The sequence below is a fragment of the Leptinotarsa decemlineata genome, unplaced genomic scaffold, assembly GCF_025532065.1.
Source record: "Leptinotarsa decemlineata unplaced genomic scaffold, Ldec_3_MD MMD2_tig00004307_RagTag_RagTag, whole genome shotgun sequence".
Taxonomy (NCBI): domain Eukaryota; kingdom Metazoa; phylum Arthropoda; class Insecta; order Coleoptera; family Chrysomelidae; genus Leptinotarsa; species Leptinotarsa decemlineata.
In genome coordinates, this window is record NW_027412606.1 from 13,618,299 (window position 1) to 13,642,484 (window position 24,186).

At 34.1% G+C, this 24,186-nt stretch overlaps 1 protein-coding gene across 2 annotated transcripts in view; it reads left to right on the top strand.

The window, feature by feature from the left end:
- LOC111517946 (protein apterous) overlaps positions 1-20,461 on the top strand; it is a 279,607-nt gene extending 259,146 nt beyond the window's left edge. For both annotated transcript variants that reach the window (XM_074179019.1, XM_023174247.2), the window contains exon 5: positions 18,413-20,461. In XM_074179019.1, coding sequence (XP_074035120.1) covers positions 18,413-18,625 — 213 coding nt within the window. In that variant the 3' untranslated portion in view covers positions 18,626-20,461. The remainder of the gene's footprint in view (positions 1-18,412) is intronic.
- Positions 20,462-24,186: the final 3,725 nt, after the last annotated feature.

A 24,186-nucleotide genomic window follows, 5' to 3' on the forward strand; every position in this document is an offset into this window, starting at 1 on the left:
TATTATGAGTCAAGAAAATCCTATGAAGAATTTGTTGAATGAAGCTGATGAATAAAGGAATTGAAATCCATATCAACATCCATTGTTGATTGGAGGTGGTTGACAATGTTTTGTGGTGCATTCCATTAGTTCGGACTTCCATTTTTTAATATGATATAAATTGATTTGAAATCCCTGAAAGAATCTATGAAAATTAAAAAGGTTAGTTGAAAAATAACAATTATATTAAGCAAAGAAAACTGAAATTACAATGAAATAAAATACAATCAACAATTAAAAATTGAACTATCAACACGAGATAAAAATCAAAAATTTCTAATAAAAAATGAAAAGAAAATTCAAAGTTAAAAGATTCCAAGTCAAGTTACTTCACGACGTTTCGATTGTTAGCATTCACAATCGTCAAAGACATACCAAAAACGCATATCAAAACTGCATATCAAAACTGCTTTGAGGATTGGATAAAACGCTGGAAGTGTATTATATCTGAGAGGGAATACTTTGAAGGGGACAAAATGGAAATTGATAAATAAATGAATATTTTTCGAGAAAAAATTACAATTCACCTCATTTTTCGAACAGAGAGAATCTAGTATTCCTATTATACATATTATTCGAGTCCAAGGAAAGTAACTGTATTTCATCAGTTCAGACTTCCCTTGTCTAATATAATATGAATTGATCTGAAATCCCTGAAAATAATTAAAAAGGTTGACCTAAAATAACAATACAATATAATACAAGTAACTGTATTAGAATTCTACGAATAAGAATAAAACCAATTGTTGTGATTTGTTTAAATACGTTTAAAACCTGTTTTTCCGTTAACCAGCTGTCACCCCCCTACGATTGACAACAATCAAAAGTCGAGACTTGTGCGAGCTAAGGATTGACGAGGTCTTACCTTTTAACGTGCAATTCCTAGCACATGTTCGTTACAATATAGCGTTCCATAAGTCATGAATATAAAATTTATGAGAAGAATGTAAATATAAAATTATTCGAAATGTCTTTTTTGTACAAATGTCATTAAAAGTGACATTTTTAATGTTTGTTAAGAGTAGTAAAAGATGATGTTTACAAAGTAGCGCGTTGAAAATATTTTTAACACTAGTGTTGAAATATTTTTAACATGAATTTTTTCGACTAAATACATAATAATAATACATAATTATTCAATTTTCAATGAAGTTTCATTATGAACAATAGATATAGATACAATTAAATTATATTACAAATGTATTATATACATTAAACACCAGCAAGAACTTTAAATGTGACTTCAAATAAAACGCGTGAGCTGTAAACTATACTCTTTGTTGGTAACCAGGTGATTTGGCGTCACCTAACACGGCCACTTCACAGATAATGCGATAACATGAAAGTAGTTAACTGACAAGAGATGTCAAAATGAGTTTTTATAGAAATATTAAATTTATCTATTTTATCATGAAAACAGGACAGCTGTATAAAAAACTTTGTATGATATTTGTATTAAAAGTGAGTTTTATTTTGTTCGTAAAATTGCTCAATTCGCTAAACTCGTTTCGCAAACTTTTTGTGATGGATAGAAAAGCAGTCCAAATATTGTTTCTCTGCGATCCGAATATGGGTTTTTGATTAGGTGATTTTGGTTATTTTACTTCACCTTCAAATAGTTTTCCTAGAACTACAGTATTTTTTAATGCACCTTCCTAGCTAAAAATCACCACTGTCTCATTTCAATTGAAATAATCGTATTCCCTCCGTTGAACAATAAAAAAAATATCTCACTATCACTCAGAGACAGCGTGGAAAATGAGCTTATAAGTTCATTTTTTGCCAGGGGTACCAATTTTACCAATTATTTGAAAATATGGTTGTTTTCATTCCACATTATGTGAAAATAATAGTCTACAGGCCACAAGTTGATGGCTAAGCAGAGTGACTCAATGAAGTGACTAGTCATTCGGTAAAAATATAGTTTTTTACTAGCATTTTCGTTGAAAAATATTCGTTGAACGCAAAAAATGTCAACACATTTTACCATTATTTTTTTGGAAGCTCCCAAAAAATATATGTTGTTGTGCGGTAAGTTGAATAATACCTTATTTTGTACATATTTTATTATTTTTTATGGATGTCAGAAAACAATGTCTTTTGAAAGAATATCGTTGTTCCAGAAAACAGTTTTGTTTCTGAAGCGCTTCCTGCTTCCATATCGGCCTCGAAATTAATCAAATATGTGAAGCAAAGAGCACAGATTAGCGCTCTGGAAATAAACCTCTCTTGATAAATGCTCCGTTTGTCTAAATAAATGTACCGTTCGGCCGCATCGCGCTTGATATATTATTTCCGAGAGGGTTGTTTTTTATACCGATCAATCTTAACAGCATGTTTTAGTAATAAACATATATTTAATACAAACACGTGAGCGTCATAGTCGTTTCGGTTATTCGAATGAAACACGACTTGTTTATGAATTAGGCTCGTGAAATTAGCTACGTACTAATTTAGAGAATTCCTCAAATCGAGTGGAAAGCGTGAAATGTTTCAATTTGTTCAAAGCGGAATAGCGGCTTTGGATAAGTTTCAAAAGCAAAATCACTGAAATACAACTTGCTGATCCTCAGAGTGACTGTTGATTTGAAGTGTTATAGTAAAGAAAGAATTTTCATTAGTTATCCTTGTTAATATATTTTCAACTCAACTTTGTCGTATCTCCATACAGTACATAACCAAAAAAATTATAGTATCTCCTTGTAATTTATTCATTGATTGATTCAATTGCACCAGAAATGACACAAGTCATCAGTGCTATTGAATTTTCCCACTAATGACATTTGTGATGCACTGTTTGGAACCTTTGGTGTAGTAATGAAAATCACTGGAGTTTTGTCCGTTGAAAATGATCACCTAGTGATCATCTTCAATGGTTCACCTTGGTGTATACACTCAGATGACGATCGTTTTGATTCCGGAGTAAAGTAATGGATCCATGTTTCATCCATTGTCACATATCGACGCAAAAATTCCGGTGTGTTATGTTTAAACATGGCCAAACACTGCTCAGAATCATCAAGACGTTCTTGTTTTTGGTCAACAGTGAGCTCGCGCGGCATCCACTTTGAACAGAGCTTTCTCGTAGTCAAATGCTCATACAATATAGAGCCAACACGTTCTTTTGATATCTTTACAATGTCAACTAACTCACGCAACTCCACTTTTCCATCATTCAAAACGATTTTGTGAATTTTTCACTAAATAATTCACAAAACAGCAACACACGTTTTCAATATATAACATCCTCAGGCGTGGTTATAGGTATTAGAAAATCAGATGACAATATTTTTATCTTTATGTAAATATAGGAGAAAAATCCAGCAAGATGACTTCGAAACAGTGGTTATTGGTAGGTGGAGGAATATACCTTGGTGAAGAAAAGAGAATTGAAACTTTCTATATTTTTCACTACTTTTATTTGTAACTTACGTTACTGCAGTTTCGTCCTATAAGGACATTTCCAATGTATAAGTTTGCAGTAACGTAAGTTACAAATAAAAGTGGTGAAAAACAGAAAGTTTCAATTCTCTTTTCTTCATTATGATTTCCTGTCACGTAGTAACGGCTACATCCATCAATTTATTGAACAGACCTTGGTCAGAAGAAGAAAAAGAAACCTTTCAACCAAGAACGATAGAGCTGGATCTGGGCTCATAACTTGCTGGAGCATAAAAACACCAGCCAGTAATCGTGAGTATTCTCAAGTCAACAGGAATAAGTTAGTATCACTCGAAGACGATTCTGGATATTAACAAATTAAACAACTTGTAAATAAGTGAATTAACAACTTGTATTTCGAAATGAAATCTCGAAAAATTTATCTCTCTCAACTATACCTATACTGCAGGTACTGGCAAATACTGAAAAACGATTACTTTCCCGGCTAATACCACGCTGGATATTGAATTATATCAGACAAACATTTATGCAAGATACCTCACCGAGGTTAGTTTCGCAGATGTTTCTTGTTCATTCACTAGCAGGACTATGCTGAAATTATTCAAGTAGATCATCTACAGACCTGTTTTGAGGTATTACCTCTCATCAGTGCAGGAAAGATGCGACCCAAGCAGCAAAGTGCCTGGGAATCGATCAACTTCAATGCGGCTTAACTGTATGAAACCTTCGTCTGAGAGAAAGATTGTTAAAATAGTAACAGCTCCATCTCGTGAACAAATCCCCAAGCAAGGAAAAATCATCACATGCATCAATACTTTAACAGAGATCAAAGCGTATCTGATGACTGTATCGGGGAGGGATACATAACTACAAGAATATAAATATTTCGTTTATATGAAAGTAGCTGTTTCAGGAGGATTTTCTTTCAGTTTGTATCTGAAAGTTACTTTGCATGATCTACACATCCATATATAGAGTTACTTATTTTCAAATTGATTACCACCTAAAAATATAACCCCTTCATTTCAAATAAATATTTCGAAATAAAATCTTGGAATATTCATCTCTCAAATACCTACACCGTAGGTTCTGGTGAACGTTTTCCAGAAAACAACTAATTTCTCAGGTAATGCTGGATATTGGATTATATACGACAGAAATTCATGCAACCTCACCGAGGTTAGTCTCGCAGATGTTTCTCGTTAATTTTAACGTATCCATAATGTTTCGAAGTAGCTATAAGTTTTTACTAAAAAATCACCTTTATAATAAATTAGTTTTTGATGTCTATACTCGTGCAAGTTGCACACTTGTCAGCAATACAAGAAGCGGAAACCCTTCCATGCACAACCAAATCGGTTTTAGTGGAATTCATCCTGCCCTTGTTTATTGTCTGATGTAACGTTAATGTCCATTTTATTTTGTACATATTTTGAGATTGCCAATAAACATTATTGTATTATCCAGCAGCAGGACCATGCTGAAGTAATTTCAGTAGAGTAATTGTAAATTTTTGAAAATGACATCAGTTTTGTTTAACTCATCTATTTTATGTCACAGCAATTTCATGAAACTTTATAATCTTTATTTCAACGAACTCATCTGAATATTTTCAGTTTTCATTGTTTTTTAAAATTGGATATCCAAACTTTTGCAACGTGGACATTGCCAACCACTTTCAAACTAAAATTTGTAATCAATAGTCGCTTCCTTAATACTTTTTTAGATATATATTGGAAATAAAGTATACTTTTTGACTTCAGCTTTCGTTTTTTATAACCACAATTGAACGTATGCAACGAAAATCATCTTCAACAAATTATTTACCGTCTTTGACTCAGTAGAAGTCAATTTTTTTTTCTTTGAGACAACATACAGTCGCATAAGAAAGAGTCATGGTTACAACCGCATGGTAGTACATATACATAATACACAGAATATTGACTTAATAAAAATACAGATTCACATTAAATAAAAATTCAAGTTAAAAGTATAGACATTTCTCAACCAGGTATTCTTTGAGTTTTTTTTAAAGTCCGTTCATGTTTTGAGCTTTTAATGGAGGAAGGTAAGTTGTTGAAAATCTTTGCACCGATTCGAAGCTGGAGCTTTATAGGAAATATTGCGTTTAGAGAGTGGTAATCGTAAATCATCCTTACGACGTGTGTTGTATTCGTAGAAATCGTTATTTATGAGAAAAAAATCCCTATTTTTGAACACATAAATACAGACATCAAATACGTAGAGGCCTGTACAGGTCAGAATTTCAAATCCTTTGAAGATTTCTCGACAAGAATAGCCTTTTTTCACTCCAGCAATACTAATGATTTTTTCCTGTGATACGAGGACGTTATTCGACAGTGTAGAGTCTCCCCATAGGCAAATACCATACCTCAGTCGACTTTCCACTTGTGCATAGTATAAGTTTATTAATTGTTGCTGTGTCAAAACAACTTTGAGATTTCTGAACATATAGTGAAGAGATGAAAGTTTGGAAATCAGGACCTTGCAATGTGAGTCAACGAATAGTCCTAAGAATTCACAGCTGTTATTTATAGGCAGAGGTGTGTTATTTAAAATTATATCTACATCTACCAATTCCTTCTGATGACTATGGAATTTCACAAGGTTAGTTTTTCTTCATTAAATAAAGAGTGATTTGATTGAACCAAGAAGTTAGTTGGCATAGAGCAGTTTCACAGATTTCTTTTAGTTATTGTAAGTTTGTAATGAAAGTTGTGTATATTTTTCTTGAATTGAATCCTGTCATACAAGGTGTTTATCAAACATGCGGCAAAAAATAAAGGGATGTTTCTTAGATTATATATTTTGTCCTTTGATGATTTTTGATAGGGCGCTTTGTTTCGAAGAAGAATTTCGACAATAACAATTTTGGTAATTTTAAAATTATTAACGTAGCCGAAATAAAAGTATAGCGTACTACTCTGGACCTACCAAGTGATAAAAAATGTAACAATTCTGTTGGTACCTATTAACAAAAAACATTCTGATTACTACAAATGGCTGCAGACTTTCAATTTGAATAGTATGTCTCGTAAGTAATCATTTGTATGTGTCAAATAGGTTGGAACTGATTGACTTTGTTTATGTTCAATATTCAAAGTATTGTTAGTGAAGTCCTCATTTATAAACAACTATTGTAACGCAGATATGGCTGACGTGCATTTCATTTATGGACCTGCTGATGGCAATTCATTGGAAGCTAGGCGGTTGTACAGTGAACGATTTTCTAATCGTAATGTGCCTAATAGAAAAACCTTCCAAAATATACATCAACGACTTCATGAAACAGGAGGATTGAAGCGAAATGGAGGACCAGAAAGACTAATGACCGTAAGAATGGTAGAAGTAGAAGAGAATGTGCTGGCCATGATAGAAGAAAATCCAGGTACTTCTATGTAAGTAACGGGACGATTTGAAACATTCTCAGAGACTATTTGTAGTACCCATACCACATATAATGAGTTCAGGCACTTCATCCTGCAGATTTTCATCAACGTATTGCATTCTGTTAATGGCTTTTGCGCACATTGGTTCAAATCCCTCAACTACTGACGCTTATTTTTTTTACCGATGAAACCAGTTTCTCAAGAAATGTCATAAGAAATTTCCACAATAACCATGTTTGTGCTGAAGAAAATCCACATGAGGTGCTTGAAGATCGCTTTCAACATCAGTTCTGGTTAAACGATTAGTTGGAAATTGTAGGTGACTTCCTAACTGGAACGGTATTTCTACCAGAAAGACTTACCGGCAAGGTATACCGCAACTCTTTGTAACAAACGCTACCTCAGTTTCTGGAGGATGTACCATTGGTTACAAGAAATGCAATGTGGTTTATGCACGATGGTGCACCAGCGCGTTTTAGCGTATTGGCTCGAGAGTATTCAACAGTAACATACGGAGATCACTGTATTGGTCGAGGTGGACCTCACTTATGCCCTGCTCAATCACCGGACTTGAGCTCTCTGGATTATTTTCTATGAGGCCACCTAAAGTCATCAGTTTATACTACTCCAGTGGAAGATGTGGAAGATTTGAGAAATCGGATTATTGCTGGTGTAACGCAATCAGAAACGATCCTGGTGTTTGTTTTTGAAAGAGTTCGGGAGTCGATGAACAGAAGATTGGATTTTGGCATCCGAGCGGAAGGTAGTCATAGAAACTAGAAACATTACATGTAATGTTTGGTATAGTCGAAGTCACTGATATAGTAATTCTTAAAGCAATACAAAGAAATAATGTCGCTTCGAATTAGTCCACTTGGACTGAAGAATTGGCGGTACGTATTGGATAATGTTTACTAACCGAGTTTTATGATTTGACTGAAGAGTCATAAAATTAAATTTGAAGTCATGTTACGGTGACGAATAGAATGCGAGCCGTCGTGCTGTCAATGTTTAGTTCAGGAAGTGATCGCGATTTGAGTGTTGAAATTCGATATTGGTGCAGTAATAATTACTTTTTGTCATAATTAATTTATGTTATCTGTTTATAATGTGGCGTTCTTGGACAAGTACTAATAGTAATAACAAGTGTGATAACAACGCGGACTTTCTCCTGTGTAGTGATTCCAATAATAAGTTTAGCTGAAAAGTATGGACACATCATACTGAGAGACTTCCTCCCTATTTTTATGTTTTCAATCCCGTCGAGTTGATTTGGGGAAAATTGAAACAAAGCTTCAGGCGTAAAAATAATTTTCCAAAATGTGATGAGAAGGTAATAGAGCTATTTGAAGAAGTATCTAATATTACCGAAGAATACTGGCAGAAAAGGATTGTTGAAGTGAAAAGTGTCAATTAAGGAAATAAAGGTGTAAAGGTGACCTAGTGAATAAATTCTTGTGTTTTTAAATAGTTTATCTTGTGAAAAAGAAGGCTGAAAATTTTTCTTTTTCTGAAGTTTGAAGGGCCGTAACTTTGTAAATAAGAAAGAGCGCCGCTTTTTTTCCTTCGGATTCGTAATCTACGCATCAAAATACGTAAGTACACTCAAACATTTTTTCAAAATCGCTGGGTGCCTTCAAAACGAATATTTACCAAATCCTTTTTGTAACGTATATTAATATTAAAATACTGAAAATAAAGTGATAGTGAAACAGAGAATATGAAAGAGGAATTATCATAATCGATCGATTGTATACATATGTGAGTAAGTAGTATTCATAAGTATTTTCAATTATTACCCTGTTATTTGAATCCCGTTTTTCCCACTTATATAATCCGAAATGATTATTGAATAACAAAATTAGTTAGCTCCCTAACTATATTATTAAAGGGGAACTGTTGGAAGATAGGTTTACTATATAGTTTACTCGAACTATAATAAATTGTTATTGTCGAAATTTTTTTCGCTCCGTATCTTTGAAACAAAGCGCCCTATCAAAAATCATCAAAGGACAAAATATCCCCAAAATAGTTCAAGGAATAGTCCCTTGAATTTTTGCCGCATATTTAATAAACATCCTGTATATAGATAGACGTACGATTCTCACAGAAAGATATTTTAGAAATTCATGAGTGAAGGCAAAGTATAGGTTCAAAAGCAACCGGAGTTTTTGTGCGTCGGCCATACTGCAAACGCTAACGTTAACAAATGATAATGGGTAGTTTGGAATTCTTCCACGACGAAGAACGAGCTGAGTGACCATCACACACCGGCGATCGCTCGTTTCTTGTAATACTATTATCGCCACATTGAGTTTATTGTTATTAATAGTGGTGACCTTATTAGGAATAAAATAGCCGCTTGCATAGGCGTTTTAGTCACCTGATTAGTACGGCCAGTAAGATCTGCTCATGCAAGTTTCATCAACCGCGACTTTAATTCTCTGAATAATAAAATTTAACAATTCCGTTTTATGGGCGCCATTTCAGACGTTTATTGTAATACCTTTACAATCGGTACACTTGTTTGACACATCACTTTGATGTTGCTGTGATGCGAATTGATTTGGATTTCTTTCCTATGTCCTTTTTAGAAAGTTCTTGCGATGTTGTTTTCTTGTCCGTGATTTTGAGTGAACTTTGATGTTTTACTTTGTGATTTTTTCAGCCTTCTCTTTACGATCTTCCAGTATAATGATTTTATGAGCCATTTAAAATAGTCGCATAATTTTCTTCATCACCATTTCAGATTGTGTTCTATTTTTGCCATCGCGTACGTAATTATGGATTGTTCAACTGTTTTGTTATTATAAGTAATCATTTTTCTCTGTTGAACTTGAAGATTTGAACTATAGAAATATAGCTATGACGAACCTATAAAAGTGAATAATGATCACATACATTTTTTTTATTGATAGAAACAGTTTTATTGAAGTACTACAAATTATGAAATTATGAAATAACAACAAAAATTTATTGGCGCTCCGGTGTGACTTGATTAATTTCAATGGCGCATTTGATTTTTCATCTGCGGAAAAACTCAGAAAAACCTGCAGCACCTCTCATTCAAGATATCGCCAGAATATTTAGTGACACGAATATCGTTTCGTCTTTGACCAATGCGTAATAATGGTCAGATTCAATGCCAGAACCACAGTGAACAAGGACTGCATGAAGATTATAATGGTGGTGAAGTGTTCATCTATTTCGAACCTTCGTAAAAGTTTGATGCTTCCGCCAGAGGATGAGTCATGTTTGAAGATCATCAATGTTATTATTAGATTGACTGGTTCCTCAGCTATACTTATTGTCTTATAATATTCAGTTAGTTTGGCACATATTTGGCAATACAGTTGATCATCATCCGTTAAAAGTTCTATTCTCAGACGATTTAACAATAAGCTTTGCTCGGACTGGTTATCAGTCATATTAGGAAACGCTAGTTGGAGTTCCAGAAAATCACAAACATTTTTGCTACCTCTTGAACATTTACTACAAAGTAAACTAGTGAGGATTTTTCCAGCAAGAGATCTACAAACACACGACGAGATAAACTGTACGGAATCATTTAATCCAGCCCGGTCAGGAGTATTGATTCTGCTATGTTCCTGCTCACGAAGAGTATTTACCAAGAACCCCAAGGATTCGGAACAATCCTCTTGTTGTCCTAACGAGTATCTAGTGGACTTCAAAGACTCTAGGAAATCAGTTAATAATAATAATAATATTCAAAGAAATAATTCATAAAGTAAACATTGTTACATGAATAATAAAGAGTAAACATTGAAAACATCACGTATGTATGTGATGTATGTATGTATGTGATGATGCTAGAGTTAGAACAAACAGAAAATATACATACATACATATGACACATAACCGTAAACACTATACTGTTTCACACATCTAATATATCTACTACTTATATATCAGTATAGGCATGTAACCAGCAAAGCCACTTAACATCTGAATAGATTTGTTCCCTCCGTCAACCGGTCGCACCCCTACGAGCAACCCTCAGAAGTCTTCGACCGACTTGTACGAGCAAGAGAAGACGAGGGTCCTACCCTGTAACATGCTATCCTGATTAAGGATTTCTTCACACAAAAAACTCTAGCTATAAATGAAAAAAAATATATAAATAAAAAAGATGAAGAATATAAATAAATAAGATAAAGAATATAAAAGAATATAAAATGAAATGAAAACGGGCTCTCAATGTGTCTTTTGCTTCATCGTAAGTATTTTAGATTTATGAGATTGTTGAAAATTTATCTTCTACTTTGCATAATCCAATCTTTGACCTCACCTCTATATGTTCTGAATTTGTTTTTTATATTAGCTGGTAGTATATTGTATAACCTTTCAGCAATGTATTTAGATGAACGTTGGCCAATTGTTTTTGCACTTGTGCAGGTATATATTAATTTCCCTCTTGTTTCATAATTATGATCTTTTTTTTTAATGTTTGTCACTTTATTTGTGAAATTATAAAACAACGATAAAAATAAAAACAACAATAAAAATAATTTGGCGCTACGGGGCGACTTCAATGATTCCAGTGGCGCATTTGCTTTTTCAGCTGCAGGAAAACCCGTAAAAACCTGCATCACATCGTCTGAAGATCTTGATCTAGATTATTTACTGGTATTTTTTTCTTATGATATTATTTAATAAACTTTGACAAAAAAGCTGCCGTACATCAAGAAATTGGCTCTCTTGAAATAGGGAATCAGTTGGGAAGTCAATATTCTTTCCGTAGATGATTTTAATAATACATTTTTGGATTAAATTCAGGTTATGTAAGTGGTGTTCAGCAACTCCACCCCATTCCAAAATACCATAACTAATAAGCGACTGGCTCAAAGAGAGATATAACGTTTTATGATTTTTTAAATCGAGGAAGTCTCTCAAGTACCTGAATCTAGACAGAAGGCCCCTTATTTCATTGACAACATTTTTTATGTGGTTGTCCCATCGGAGGTGTCGATCAAGTATAATATCTAGGTATTTCACTGCTGTTGCTTCAGGCATTTGTGTGTTATTGTCTACATTCAGGGAGCCAAGATTTGGTAAATTTTTCGAGTAAGATGTGAATGGTAAATATTGTGTTTTGTCACAGTTCAAAGGGAGTTTGTTGAACTGAAAGCAAGACTTGAAGATTTTGAAGTCTTCTTCAATATCACTTTTTAGGTCATACCACGTTTTTGCTTGGTAGAATATTGCAGTGTCATCTGCAAAACTAAGGACTCTCCCCGTCGTGTGCAATGTCATCAAGTCATTGATATAAATTGTGAAAAGTAAGGTTCCCAGAACGGTTCTCTGAGGGACACCATAGGTTACTTTCCTGGGATTGCTGATAACACCATCAATATTAACAAATTGTATCCTTGGGTGGGAAAGATGATACATACATAGGAAAGTGTTCAAAATTGACTTTGAATGAAAAAACTCTAATTAGGCTGTTTATCCTGGTGCTTGGCTAAGCATAATTTATTTTTATAAAGTGTGCAACAAAGTCTTTTTAAACTTTGGCAGGAGAGAAGGAGAATATCTTCAAGTATGTAACTGAGTGCAATCAATGGTCAAAGCTGTATCTAACAGTAACAGCTATGATTGAAAATATTCCCATTTTTACAAATTTCACACTAGAAGGTGCACGCATGCTTAGAAGAAATCCACATAGAAGTCAATGTATTCAAATTATGTCAAAATTCTTGAAAGAAACAAATTTCTATAAACTGGGCCGGATTTGAAAGTCTGGCGGCCTTACGGCAACGAAGAAGTGGAGGCTCCTAATTTTTCAACTCATGGCTACAAATTACACTTAAAAAAAGTATTGACACTGAAATGCTCGATCAAATCAATAATTTATGGAAAATTGCAATCAGGGCTTTCTGATAAATCGATAACAATATTTCTACAAGTATCCTTAGTAAAAATGGAAAAAAATGTTTGAGAGGAAAAACGTAAAAGTTGCTGACCCATTAAATGTGTGGATGCCGCGGGACAGTAGCTCCGTCCTCCCCCTCACACCTGCCTACAAACATCAGCTATAAAACAACAATTAACATCATCATTCAAAGACAACTCAATTTCACAAAACATTCTTTGTTCCTCTTGAAAAAAAAATCCAAAATGTCTGAACACAAAAAAGTTCTAACAGAAAAAACCAATGTGAAATATCATGTTTTGATTTGGCCAACTCGGGTGACATTTACTACATCTACAACAATGGATCAAATTTTCATAAATTTCGATAAAAAAGGGATGTGTTGTGTTTTCGATAATGAAAAGTCCGATGATAAAACCGTGTTTCTTGAAATGGATTTATTCCCTAAAATGAAAGTTCTTACAATAACTGAGATTTGGAAAACTTTTAATGAGAAAAGTAGACATTAATTTCATAATGCAGTAAGAAGAGAGAATTGAATCACGTTTCAAAATATCTGAATGAAGCTTTTCTCTATTTTTATCAATTGTTTTTATGTCATTTTTAATAATATTTTTCTAAAAATAAATGAAATAGATGTGTTAATGAATCAGTCTGTCATTCACTCTAGTTTCAACTTGAAGGAACTTTTCATACTAAAAAAACATATCCTGATTTTGCAGATATATGCAATGATCTAAACGTAAACATTCACCTCTACAAAGTGAAAAAAGCTATAAATAATATATTCAACTCATCATATATTATGCCTACATCTTAGACAATTATTTCAGAATTATTGTAACAACAATTATAAGAAAACTGACTATAATATAGTAATCAATAATAACGGAGAATTGACAGAAGATGCATCTTCGTAGGCTCAGGGGGAAGAAGACTGCTCTCTCACCCATTCACGGAGAGCGCGGAGTGTGCCACTCCTCCGCCGACAAGGCGTTAGCCTTTGCAGACACGATGGAACGTCAGTTTCAACTTAACGTTGACGCCGATGACGACATCGATCGCGATATGCTGCTGGAAGACCGGGTTCACCGACTCCTCAGGGAAGATGACGACTACGATATCCGTCCGGCTTCTATGGAAGAACTGAAGGATTATATCAAGACTGCACAGGCCAAGAAGGTTCCGGAGGTCGACTCAATAACCAACAAGTTGTTGAAGAGACTCCCGGAAAATTGTGTGGAATTCCTTCTGAACTTAATCAACAGTTCGTTGGCCCTCAGACACTTCCCTAGAAGGTGGAAGCATGCGATCGTCGTCATGCTCCCAAAACAGGGTCAGAACCAGCTATTCCCGCAGAATTATCGCCCGATCATTCTACTCTCTACTACTCGGCGGCTAATCTGGCTGAAAGAGTCGTTCTGCAAAGACTCAACGAAGAAGTTGAGGACCGAAACGTTCTGCCTAACGAACAATTCGGCTTCAGGAGAGATCACTCCACTGAACTACAGGCTCTAAGGTTGGTCGAAAACACCATCAGCGAGCTTAACACAAACAAGAAAGTGCACATAGTGTTGCTAGATATCTCGAAGGCCTTCGACCGAGTATGGCACGAAGGCCTTCTGCACAAGCTAAACGCGTTTGACCTACCTCGAGGCCTGATCCGGTGGATCGGGTCTTTCCTGAAAGACAGAACTTTTCAGATCAGAGTTGAGGGCTCTCGGTCTGATAACAGAGAGATCCTTGCTGGAGTGCCACAGGGGTCCGTGCTCTCTCCGACGCTGTATTCAATCTATACCAGCGACCTGCCTAAATCCGAGTGAGTGAAGATATCCCTGTACGCCGATGACACGGCTCTTCTCACATCTTCCATGTGTCGAGAGCTCGGCGTCGTCTACATGCAACGTGCATTGGACGACCTCGAGCGCTGGTACCTCGATTGGAAGATCCGAGTAAACCCGGAAAAGACTCAGGCGATAACCATGGGGAGATTACTATCTTCTCCGGCCAGAAGAGTGAGAATCTCTGGAAGGGAGATTGAATGGCAAGAGCGGGTGAAGTACCTCGGCCTTCTAATAGACCGTAGGCTCACTTAGAACCCGCACATCATGTGCGTTAAGTCGAAGATCGAGGGTCGGATAGGTAGTCTGTACCCTCTGATCAACAAGAAATCTAAAATGAGCACGAAAAATAAAATTACCATCTATAACACGATGTTCAAGCCTGTCATCATGTATGCTTCAGGCGTCTAGGGACAAGCGGCTTCGTCCAACATTTCCATTTTGGAAAGGTTGCAAAATAAGTTAATCAGGATGATTGTGAATGCTCCTTGGTTCGTGCGGAATGAAGCCATTCGCAGAGATTTGCAGCTGCCTTCCATTCGGCAGTCCATCCAGTCGAGGAATCAGAGAGTTTTTGAAAGAACGGAAACTCATGAAAACCCGTTAGTTAGGGAAGCCACAGAATATGCTGTAGACGACCCCTCCCGATATAGAAGGCCCCGACACTCTGTCGAATGAGGCCCTCATGTCCCCCGTTAACAGATGAACAACTTTCTCATCCATCCCACCCCAGCCAGGTAGGGGTATCCCGTGAAGGGCGGCACTGATGTCTAAGGACTTCATGCCGTCATACCATCAGTCATGAACCCATTGGTCCTTCTTGAGACCAACAATCAGTCGAAAGGGTAGGGGAGCTGGACTCCAATCCTGAACGAAACGAAGATGACATTCTGAAGATGCATCTGAAATAGCTTCTGTCTTCAACCAATTCTTCATCAAAACTCATATTGATCTATCGAACAATACTCCTAAAATTATTCATCTCAAGCGTTACAATGATTTCATGTTGTTGAAACCGGTTTCAGAAAAGGAACCTATTTTACTTTCAAAGAGAAGAATAAAAAATAAAAATTCTGCCGGATCAGATGGGATCCCAGGATTTCTTTTGGAGGATATTCTTGAGGATATTATTTCTTCAGTAACTCATCTGGGTGAATTCATCTTTCGAAACAGGTTCATTTCCAAATGCTATTAAAATTGGAAAAGTTATACTGATTCACAACAAAAGTGATTATAAATTATTAGAAAATAACAGAACGATAACAATACCATCTGTATTTTCAAAGTTATTTGAATATGCTCTTCTCGACCGTATTTGTAGTTTCATTGAGAAACATAAGATTTTATTTATTATTTTTTCAACCGAATAATCGAACATATTGCTACTGATGAACGTCCAGCAGAACGTAAGCCGAGCGTTTGACTATACAAACCATGAAAAACTATTAAATTTTTTTTAAATTATATGGTTTCAGAGGTTTCCGACTGAAATGGGTTGACCCATTTCTGACGGACAGGAAACATTTTGTATCTATAGAAATAAACTCTATTTATACAAAATACAATGAAAATCTGAATGTCTGGAAGTTGATATGGGTGTTCCACAAGGGTCCGTGTTGGAACCAGTATTGTTTATTTTGTACATCAATCAGATTGATATCATTTTAAAAAGTTGTTATCACTGCATACGCAGATGAATTTTCATTGGTGTTGTCCTCATCTGAAACTAATTTACTAAATGCTAAATGTAGTGATGTGAAGAATAAATATGAACTTTTTGCAGTGAACGTTCTTCATCTTTCAATACGGATAAACAGAGGTAGTACGTTTCCACAATCGTCAGAAGGCAATCAAAAATCTAGATTTTAAAGTAAATCAGACAATTTGACAAACACTGAAGAATCTGTCGAATTTCTTGGAGATAAATTCTCGAGTTGGAAAATCCACTGTTATAAACTTATGAGTAAATTGAATTCCCTGATTTTTTTTTAAATATTCGAGATTTTCACAATAATGCACAGTTACTGGCAATTTACTATACCCAAATTAATTCAAGGATCAGGTATGGTATGTCTCTGGGCAAATTCTATCTTAGCATCGTGTGTTTTTATTAGTCAAAAACACATATGTATTGCGTACTTTCGTACAAATTCCATTTAGGGACTCATGTAAACCTATTTTCAAAGTGTATCGAATTTAACCCCTTCCATGTATAATACCTAGCTATTTATGATATGAGTGTTTGAAGGTAAGGTTTTATTTTATGAGTGAAAAAGTTTGCCAAATTAGCCTAGCGAGTTGAGCAATCTCACGAACTAAATAAAACTCAATTTTAATAAAATAGATGAATTCAATATTTCTATAAAAACACATTTTGACATCTCTTGTCAGCTAACTATTTTCATGTTATCGTATTTGCCGTGAAGTTGCCGTGTCAGGTGACGCCGAATTACCTGGTTATCAACAAACAGTATTGTTTACAGCTCACGCGTTTTATTTAAAGTTTTTGCTTGTGTTTAATGTACATAATACATTTGTAACAGAATTTAATTGTTTCTATATCTATTGTTCATAATAAAACTTCCTTGAAAATTGAATAATTATGTTTCGTTCATTGCTATTTGGTCGAAAAAAGTCGTGTTAAAAATAATTTCAACACTAGTGTTAAAAGTGTTTTTAACACGCTACTTTGTAAACATCATCTTTTAATATTCTTGACAACCACTAAAAAGGTCACGTTTAATAACAATTGTATAAGAACATTTTTAATATAGCTGTTCATATTTTTGAAAATAGTTCGTTTCTTCGAATTAAATGAAGATATTAATGTTTATTATACTTGAAGTGAACAATCCATGTATATTTCATTAGCGAAAGTTAATACTGCATATTTTGCTTCATAAGGTCACGAATTTTTCTACAAACTCACAGGTATAAAACAACATAAAAACTTGAGACATTTCAAGAAAGACTCGAAACATTTTAATTGGAGAAATGTTTTTAATCGCTTTCCGAATCTTCAATTGAAAATTGATGTATGAGACTGTCCTTTCTCATATTCATATTTTATTTCCTTTATTATACTTTCAATAACCTTTAGCATTAGACTTGACAATTCCCATAAATGTAACTATCAACGGAAAACAAAGATTCATTTTTATTATTATTATCAATGCAACCTTTTACTGCCATCTGTTGAAAAACAACCACGGCTTCGACATGAACTACGACGTACTACATACAGAAAGTAAAGGACAAAAATAGAACCTCCTGGAATCTCTGGCAATTATTAAACGACCACATTTTTTACTGGACGACCAACAAGAATCTTATGTCCCACCACAGTCAAATCCATTTGTTGAAAAAATTACTAGAATTAGTCGAATTATTAGTAACAATAGTTTACCTGGTTTGTATACCTGGTGGCTACCTGTTTACCAATTAGTATTCTGTATTATTTAATGTCCATGATTTGAATGAATTGTAAAGTAGTGTCAACTAGCAATGCTACTTACTACCTAGTGAAAAGCATATTGGTAATAAAGAAGCCATATTAAAAATTTGTAATTATCATCATGAATAATTAACATACCTGGAAATTGTGATTAATATTGTTTATTCAGCTCTGACATAGGTTTTACTTCATGGTCAAACTATGTATTAGCCTTATCCATGCATCTAGCAAATATTCACCATTGTGACACTAGTTAGAAAGATCATTACTTTTAATGTCGAGCTTCCCTTATGAAATAAATATAAATGAAATTCAAAATATTAACAAACACCGATGCAATTCTCAGGAAAACTCAAATAAATTTTTGTTACAGGTTTGGTTTCAAAACGCCAGAGCTAAATGGAGACGAATGATGTTAAAACAGGAAGGGAAAGCTGGTGAGAAATGCTCCGGATCTGAAAGTATGAGCGATATGGATCTCTACCCTCATGGTCCGGCCTCAATGGGTAGCACAATATCAATGAATCCCCACAGTCCTCCATTCATCATGCCACCAGGTAGTCCATCGTCATTAGACTGTTCGTGAGAAAGAGTTTCAGCCAAACCACTTAGATAAAAGAAGCTAAAAGCGTAGTATTTATTGACGATGACTGTGATTGTGGACGACTTTCATTACAAAATCTATCTGACGAAAGAAGTATTACTTATAAACTGACGTAGGGATAAGACATTCACTAATCTACTGGATTCCATTCAATTTATCGATTTTTCAACAATTTCTTCGATTATTTCTAGGGCATTGAGAATTTTACGGTAGAACCAAGCACGAAAATTTGTGAATTCAAAGCAGATTCTGAGTTTTAAACTCTGTGGCATGCTAAAAGTCTAATTCGTATCATCCATGATGTATCAGTTTGTATCATCATGGATGATATAGACTGAAAATTTATAAAGTTCTCAAATAATTATTGACATAATATCAGTTATTGATAGATGACGCAACCAATGAGATTACAAATCCAATTAGTACGTCATTTGATAATAAATTAAGCGATCACTGATATCTTGAAGCACAACAATTGAAATTCTCTTGGTATATATATGACCAATAGTACTGCCAGATCTGATTTTCTAGTTATATTAACTAATGAAGAACATTCTCTGTTCATGGTTTCATTTCATTCGATTGAAAAATGCAAATGGTTGTCAGAGAAAATCTTGTGACGTATTTTTTCAACTGTCTTTGAAACACTGTTCTGTATATGTTCTCTGAATATGACTTACTTCATACTTGGGCTGGGTAATCTCGCGTCCAGGTCCAAGAAATGTAGACATTTTCCAGTGCATGGTACCTAACATAACAATAGACTCAAAGAATCAAGTAGACACATTCTAGTTGGATATAGAATCCGTTTTCTTTTAGAACTTATGACAATCAAAGTTTTGATTCAGTCTCAATTTCAATATATTCGAAAACATTCATTAATAATGAGAAGGCGTATTTCATGCTATCTGTATGCAATCTGCAATACATATTTCGAATAAAATAATAAAAATTCACCATCAGTATCATATCCATCGATGTGAAGAAAAGACATCTTCATATTATAACTGACTAGAACTGTCGCTCCCGATTTTCTAATCATTTGAAGATCTAGAAATTTAATTCTGGTCATGGCTTAAAACTACGACATTAATCCACCTAATTCCTAGTCGTCACTATTGATTCCATTGCCTATTTCCAATTATTTCTGTCTGTATGGATTTTGCCCAATATTCATGAAGGACACTGAAAGAGGTAACGCTGGTTGAATGAAGAAGCGAAAGAATGTTGTTTGATGTTGCCTCCTTTGATAATGGAGACAGGAATAACGTTTCCAGGTGCTGGAAAATGTCCCGTTCGTTGATTCGGAACAGAAACTTGTCAGTTTCAATAGCTTTCTCAAAATATTTATTTTTTGTGTGGGAAATAAATTTTTTGAATAACTGTAATTCAGAATACGAAATATCATGTATTGAAAATCCATAATCGTTCGAAAAAAACACTTATTTCGACATAGAAATTCATTCGATTCAATTCCAATTCATGTCATAGTTAGTTCTGAACATGGTTAGACTTTGTTATGATTCAGGACAGCACACATCACTGATGTCGACTCAGAGTAAACTGTATCTATATATCCACTCAAAAAATGAACTCACCAAGATGAAATCTCACATGGACATTTGTAACCATATTTGTTTTGATTTGTTACTTTCCTCTATAGTGATGTTGTTTCTGATGGCCTATTCGTCATTGATATGTAAATAATTTTGTCCAAATGAATTTATTATACTTGGTATTTATAATTAAGTGCTACCTGTAAATTTTTTGTAAATAGTGGTGGTAGCGCGTTCCTATTAATAAATATGTTTCAAATAATATGTCGTTTTATTCAAGTGACACTAAATGTCATTATTGCTAATCAGCTACACCATATATCTTTAGATCAGATATCAGATCTTTATATCACGGTGAAAAAAAATTCACCGTGAAAAAAAGTTTTTTTTCTCACTACCAAAATAATTCACAAAATAAACATGAAATATTACTCTTTGAACATTTATTTTCAATAGAGTCAATTACTAATTGATTATTCATCACAAAACAAATTATTGGAATAACAATTAATAATAAAGTTTGAACAACTACTTTCAACAAAAATCCCCAAAGATATTCCATGTTGCAGCTTATCGGAAACGATATTTTAATTTGTTTGGAAGATGGACAATTCAATATATTGTTAGAAATCTTAATTTAATCATTCAAATTATTTTAGATTCAAAAAAATCGTCATATGACTGATACTTTGCAAATACAATATTTATTAACTGCTGATTTTTTAAAACTCCCTTCTAACTACCTCAAAGTGATTCAACTCCTTAAGACGCTAGTTCGATTGATCAAACACGCTTCTAGAGAAGTATTGCAGTTCTGGTGTTTGGAAAAAGTGCGTGTTCTGAATTTATCATACGCCAGAGTTTCCAGTACCACCTTTAAAAACAAGTCATTGTGACTGGATTCACGAGGATGTGAAAAACGAATTTTATCCTTACGAAGATGGTATACACGGTAAGTCTTGTTTTCTTTCAAGTTTTTCGAGTAATTATTTCAATGAAATGATGAGTAATATTTCTAGTGTAACTCTAGTTTTCGTAATTCATATATTTTCGGGCATTCAGTTTTTATGCAGTTGACATTATTTTAAATATTTCATGTCTTTCTAAAATGCTTCTGCACTGCTTTAATAAACGTTATTCAATTCTGTTTCAAAGCAACAATTCACGAAATACATATAACAACAGTGTCTGTTAATAATAATTTATTTAAATTCTTCTTCAGAACAATTTTCATTACTACTTCCCACAATATGTATTCATAACAGAAGAATATTAAGAATAGTTTTTTCATTTAATTTTCTGATAATATTAAGAATTTTTTTTTCATTTGATTTTCTGATAATGGAAAACTAGTCATCAAAAAAATCTCAATCAGTATATCTTATTATATTAAACGTAGAATCTAGTCAAATACATTGAGTTGAGGTACTGTAGATTATGAGATACTGAATTTTAGTATGTCTGTAATTTCAATATCATTTTATGTACCTATACCAGGAAACTAAAGAAAATTTCATAAATGAGGTATGTATGAGGTAAGTTAGATATTGCGTCCTTTTCAATAAAAACTAATAATTTGCAAATAAACATAAAACCGGGGAAATCTACACGTCAAATTTCCTCCAACATGAACAACTGCTGTCATACAGTTGCTTGGCGTTGCAAAAAAAAACGGTTTAAAATGTTACAAAATACACATGTCTCAAAAATTGCATCCAGGTGATCCTTAAAAGCGATTTCAATTTGGTAATTGGCTAATAAAAATAGCTGATTTTCTGTTTTCCTGGAAAATGTAATTTGGACAGATGAAAATACTTTTACGAATTGTGGGATATTCAACCGAAATAACGAACACATTTGGAACATAAACAACCCCAGGCAGTTCCGAGAAATTCGACCTCAAGTGCGATTTAGTATTGACATGCGGGCATGAAGTTACAAAGATATAAGTTTGGGTCCTCATTTATTTAACGAAATTCTGAATGGAGAAACCTATCACCACTTTTTAATGTCGATTTGGATGATCTACCATTGGCTAACTATAACAACATCTAGTTTCAACATAATGGTGTTCCACCGCACACTACCAGACGAATATCTTATAACCTGACTGGAAGGTTTGGTGATAAATGGATAGGGAATGATGGGCCGGTGATGTGGCCAGCAAGGTCTCCAGACTTGGGTGTTATGGATACATTCGTATGGAGTACAAGAAAAAAAGAGTTTACGGTCAGAGAGAATATCAAAATATTGAGGACCTTCAACACAGCATTGTTGGAGGGTTCGGAAAATTGAGGAGGAGAGGAATTAATCGTGCAGTGAATAATATTCGAAGAAGGGTACAGTTGTGTTGTCATGAGAAAGGCCAGCATTTTGAACATTTGCTGTGATTTACTTTTGTACTTACATTTTAGTTAATTATTGTTATTTGTTCAAAGTTCCATTTCCATTGAAACGAACACAATGTCTAATTTACCTCATACACACCTCATTTATGAAATTTTGATTGTTAATTCTCTCTGTATTTTTTCATTGGCTTTTCAAATAAACCAGACTCGGTTAGATTTTGATCCAATAACTTGAACATAGTTCGATGTGATTCGTTTTCTTTCGGGATACAAGTTTAAATACATAATTGAAAAGGTAAAATTTGGTTCTATTCAAAACAGAAAGAATCTAATATAGCGCCCATGAGAAAAAATAAAGTTGATGATGGTGGCCGGAAGATGAAACGTCGTATAGCAAATCTGAAAATACCATTATATAGCAGGAAAAAGTGGCAATGTGGAAGTGCAATGTATTATCGAATCCTTCAAAAAATAAAGCTACAAAAAAATTAAAACCATTTTCCGAAATTTCTGTTTTTTCCTTATATCTTCGGATATACTCGGATTTTTAAAACTTTCTCAACGGCACATTGTTCGTCAGGTGAATGCGCAACTTTCCTCTAATTTAACCATCTTCGTATCTCTCATAGTTTCCGAGATCCCAATGGTGAGGATCGAATTTGAAACACCATGTATATACGAAATTAATTTTCCAGGGGTTATTTCGTTTGTTTAGTCAACAGTCAGATCACTTTGATTTTGTAGGGTACCACAGTGATATGTTAGTTGTTAGAGCGATAAAGTAGACTGGCGGAAATGAGACAGGAATACATCTACAGTATTCAAGCAATTTTTATTCATCTCAAAGTTGTTGATAATGGCAGAAATAAAAAAAATAATGAACAAAATATTACCAATTCGATTCTCAACAAAATAATGGAAAATACCTTGATAAATTATTTTTGTTATTATTATATTGAAATCAAATTTTATTTGAATAAAATGATTATATAAGAATACAGAAGGAAATGAGATTGAAATTTGATCAAAATTCATACTTGTAATTATGAATATGATACATAACTAATAAGAATCTATGCAAAAGTGCAACGAATATTTTTTTATTCAATGATTGTGTTGCAGAAGAGTGAAGCATCTCCATAGTCTTCATGATCGTCACTGCTCTGATCATTATAATTACATATTATCATCATCAGCAGCTGATGCTGGAAACTGCTCCCCAGCAAAATAGACGAAATCATATTCGTCGTCATTGAGGACCCAACCGGAAGAGATGTTGGACTCTTCAAGTGAGCGTTTCTCCATACCTTTGCCACTTTCCATTATGGTTAATATTCATTATCTTCGTAAATACATATGGTAAAGATATTTAATGTCAAGTAATGATTGTAGTGGATGAAGTATCAAGGAGTGATGATGATTTCTTCACCTTCAACAATACACTCATCACTATGGTATTGGTAACTTTTGCCTTTTACTTAGCAACTCACGAATTTTGCTAAATACGCCTTACGGAAGCAAAAGCCAAGATAACCTAGAGAGAGAGAGAGAGAGAGATAAAGAGAGAACTCACGAATTCATAGCTTTTGCATGCAAAATGTTTGAATCTGTTATCGCAGGTATAAGTTTAGCAAATCCC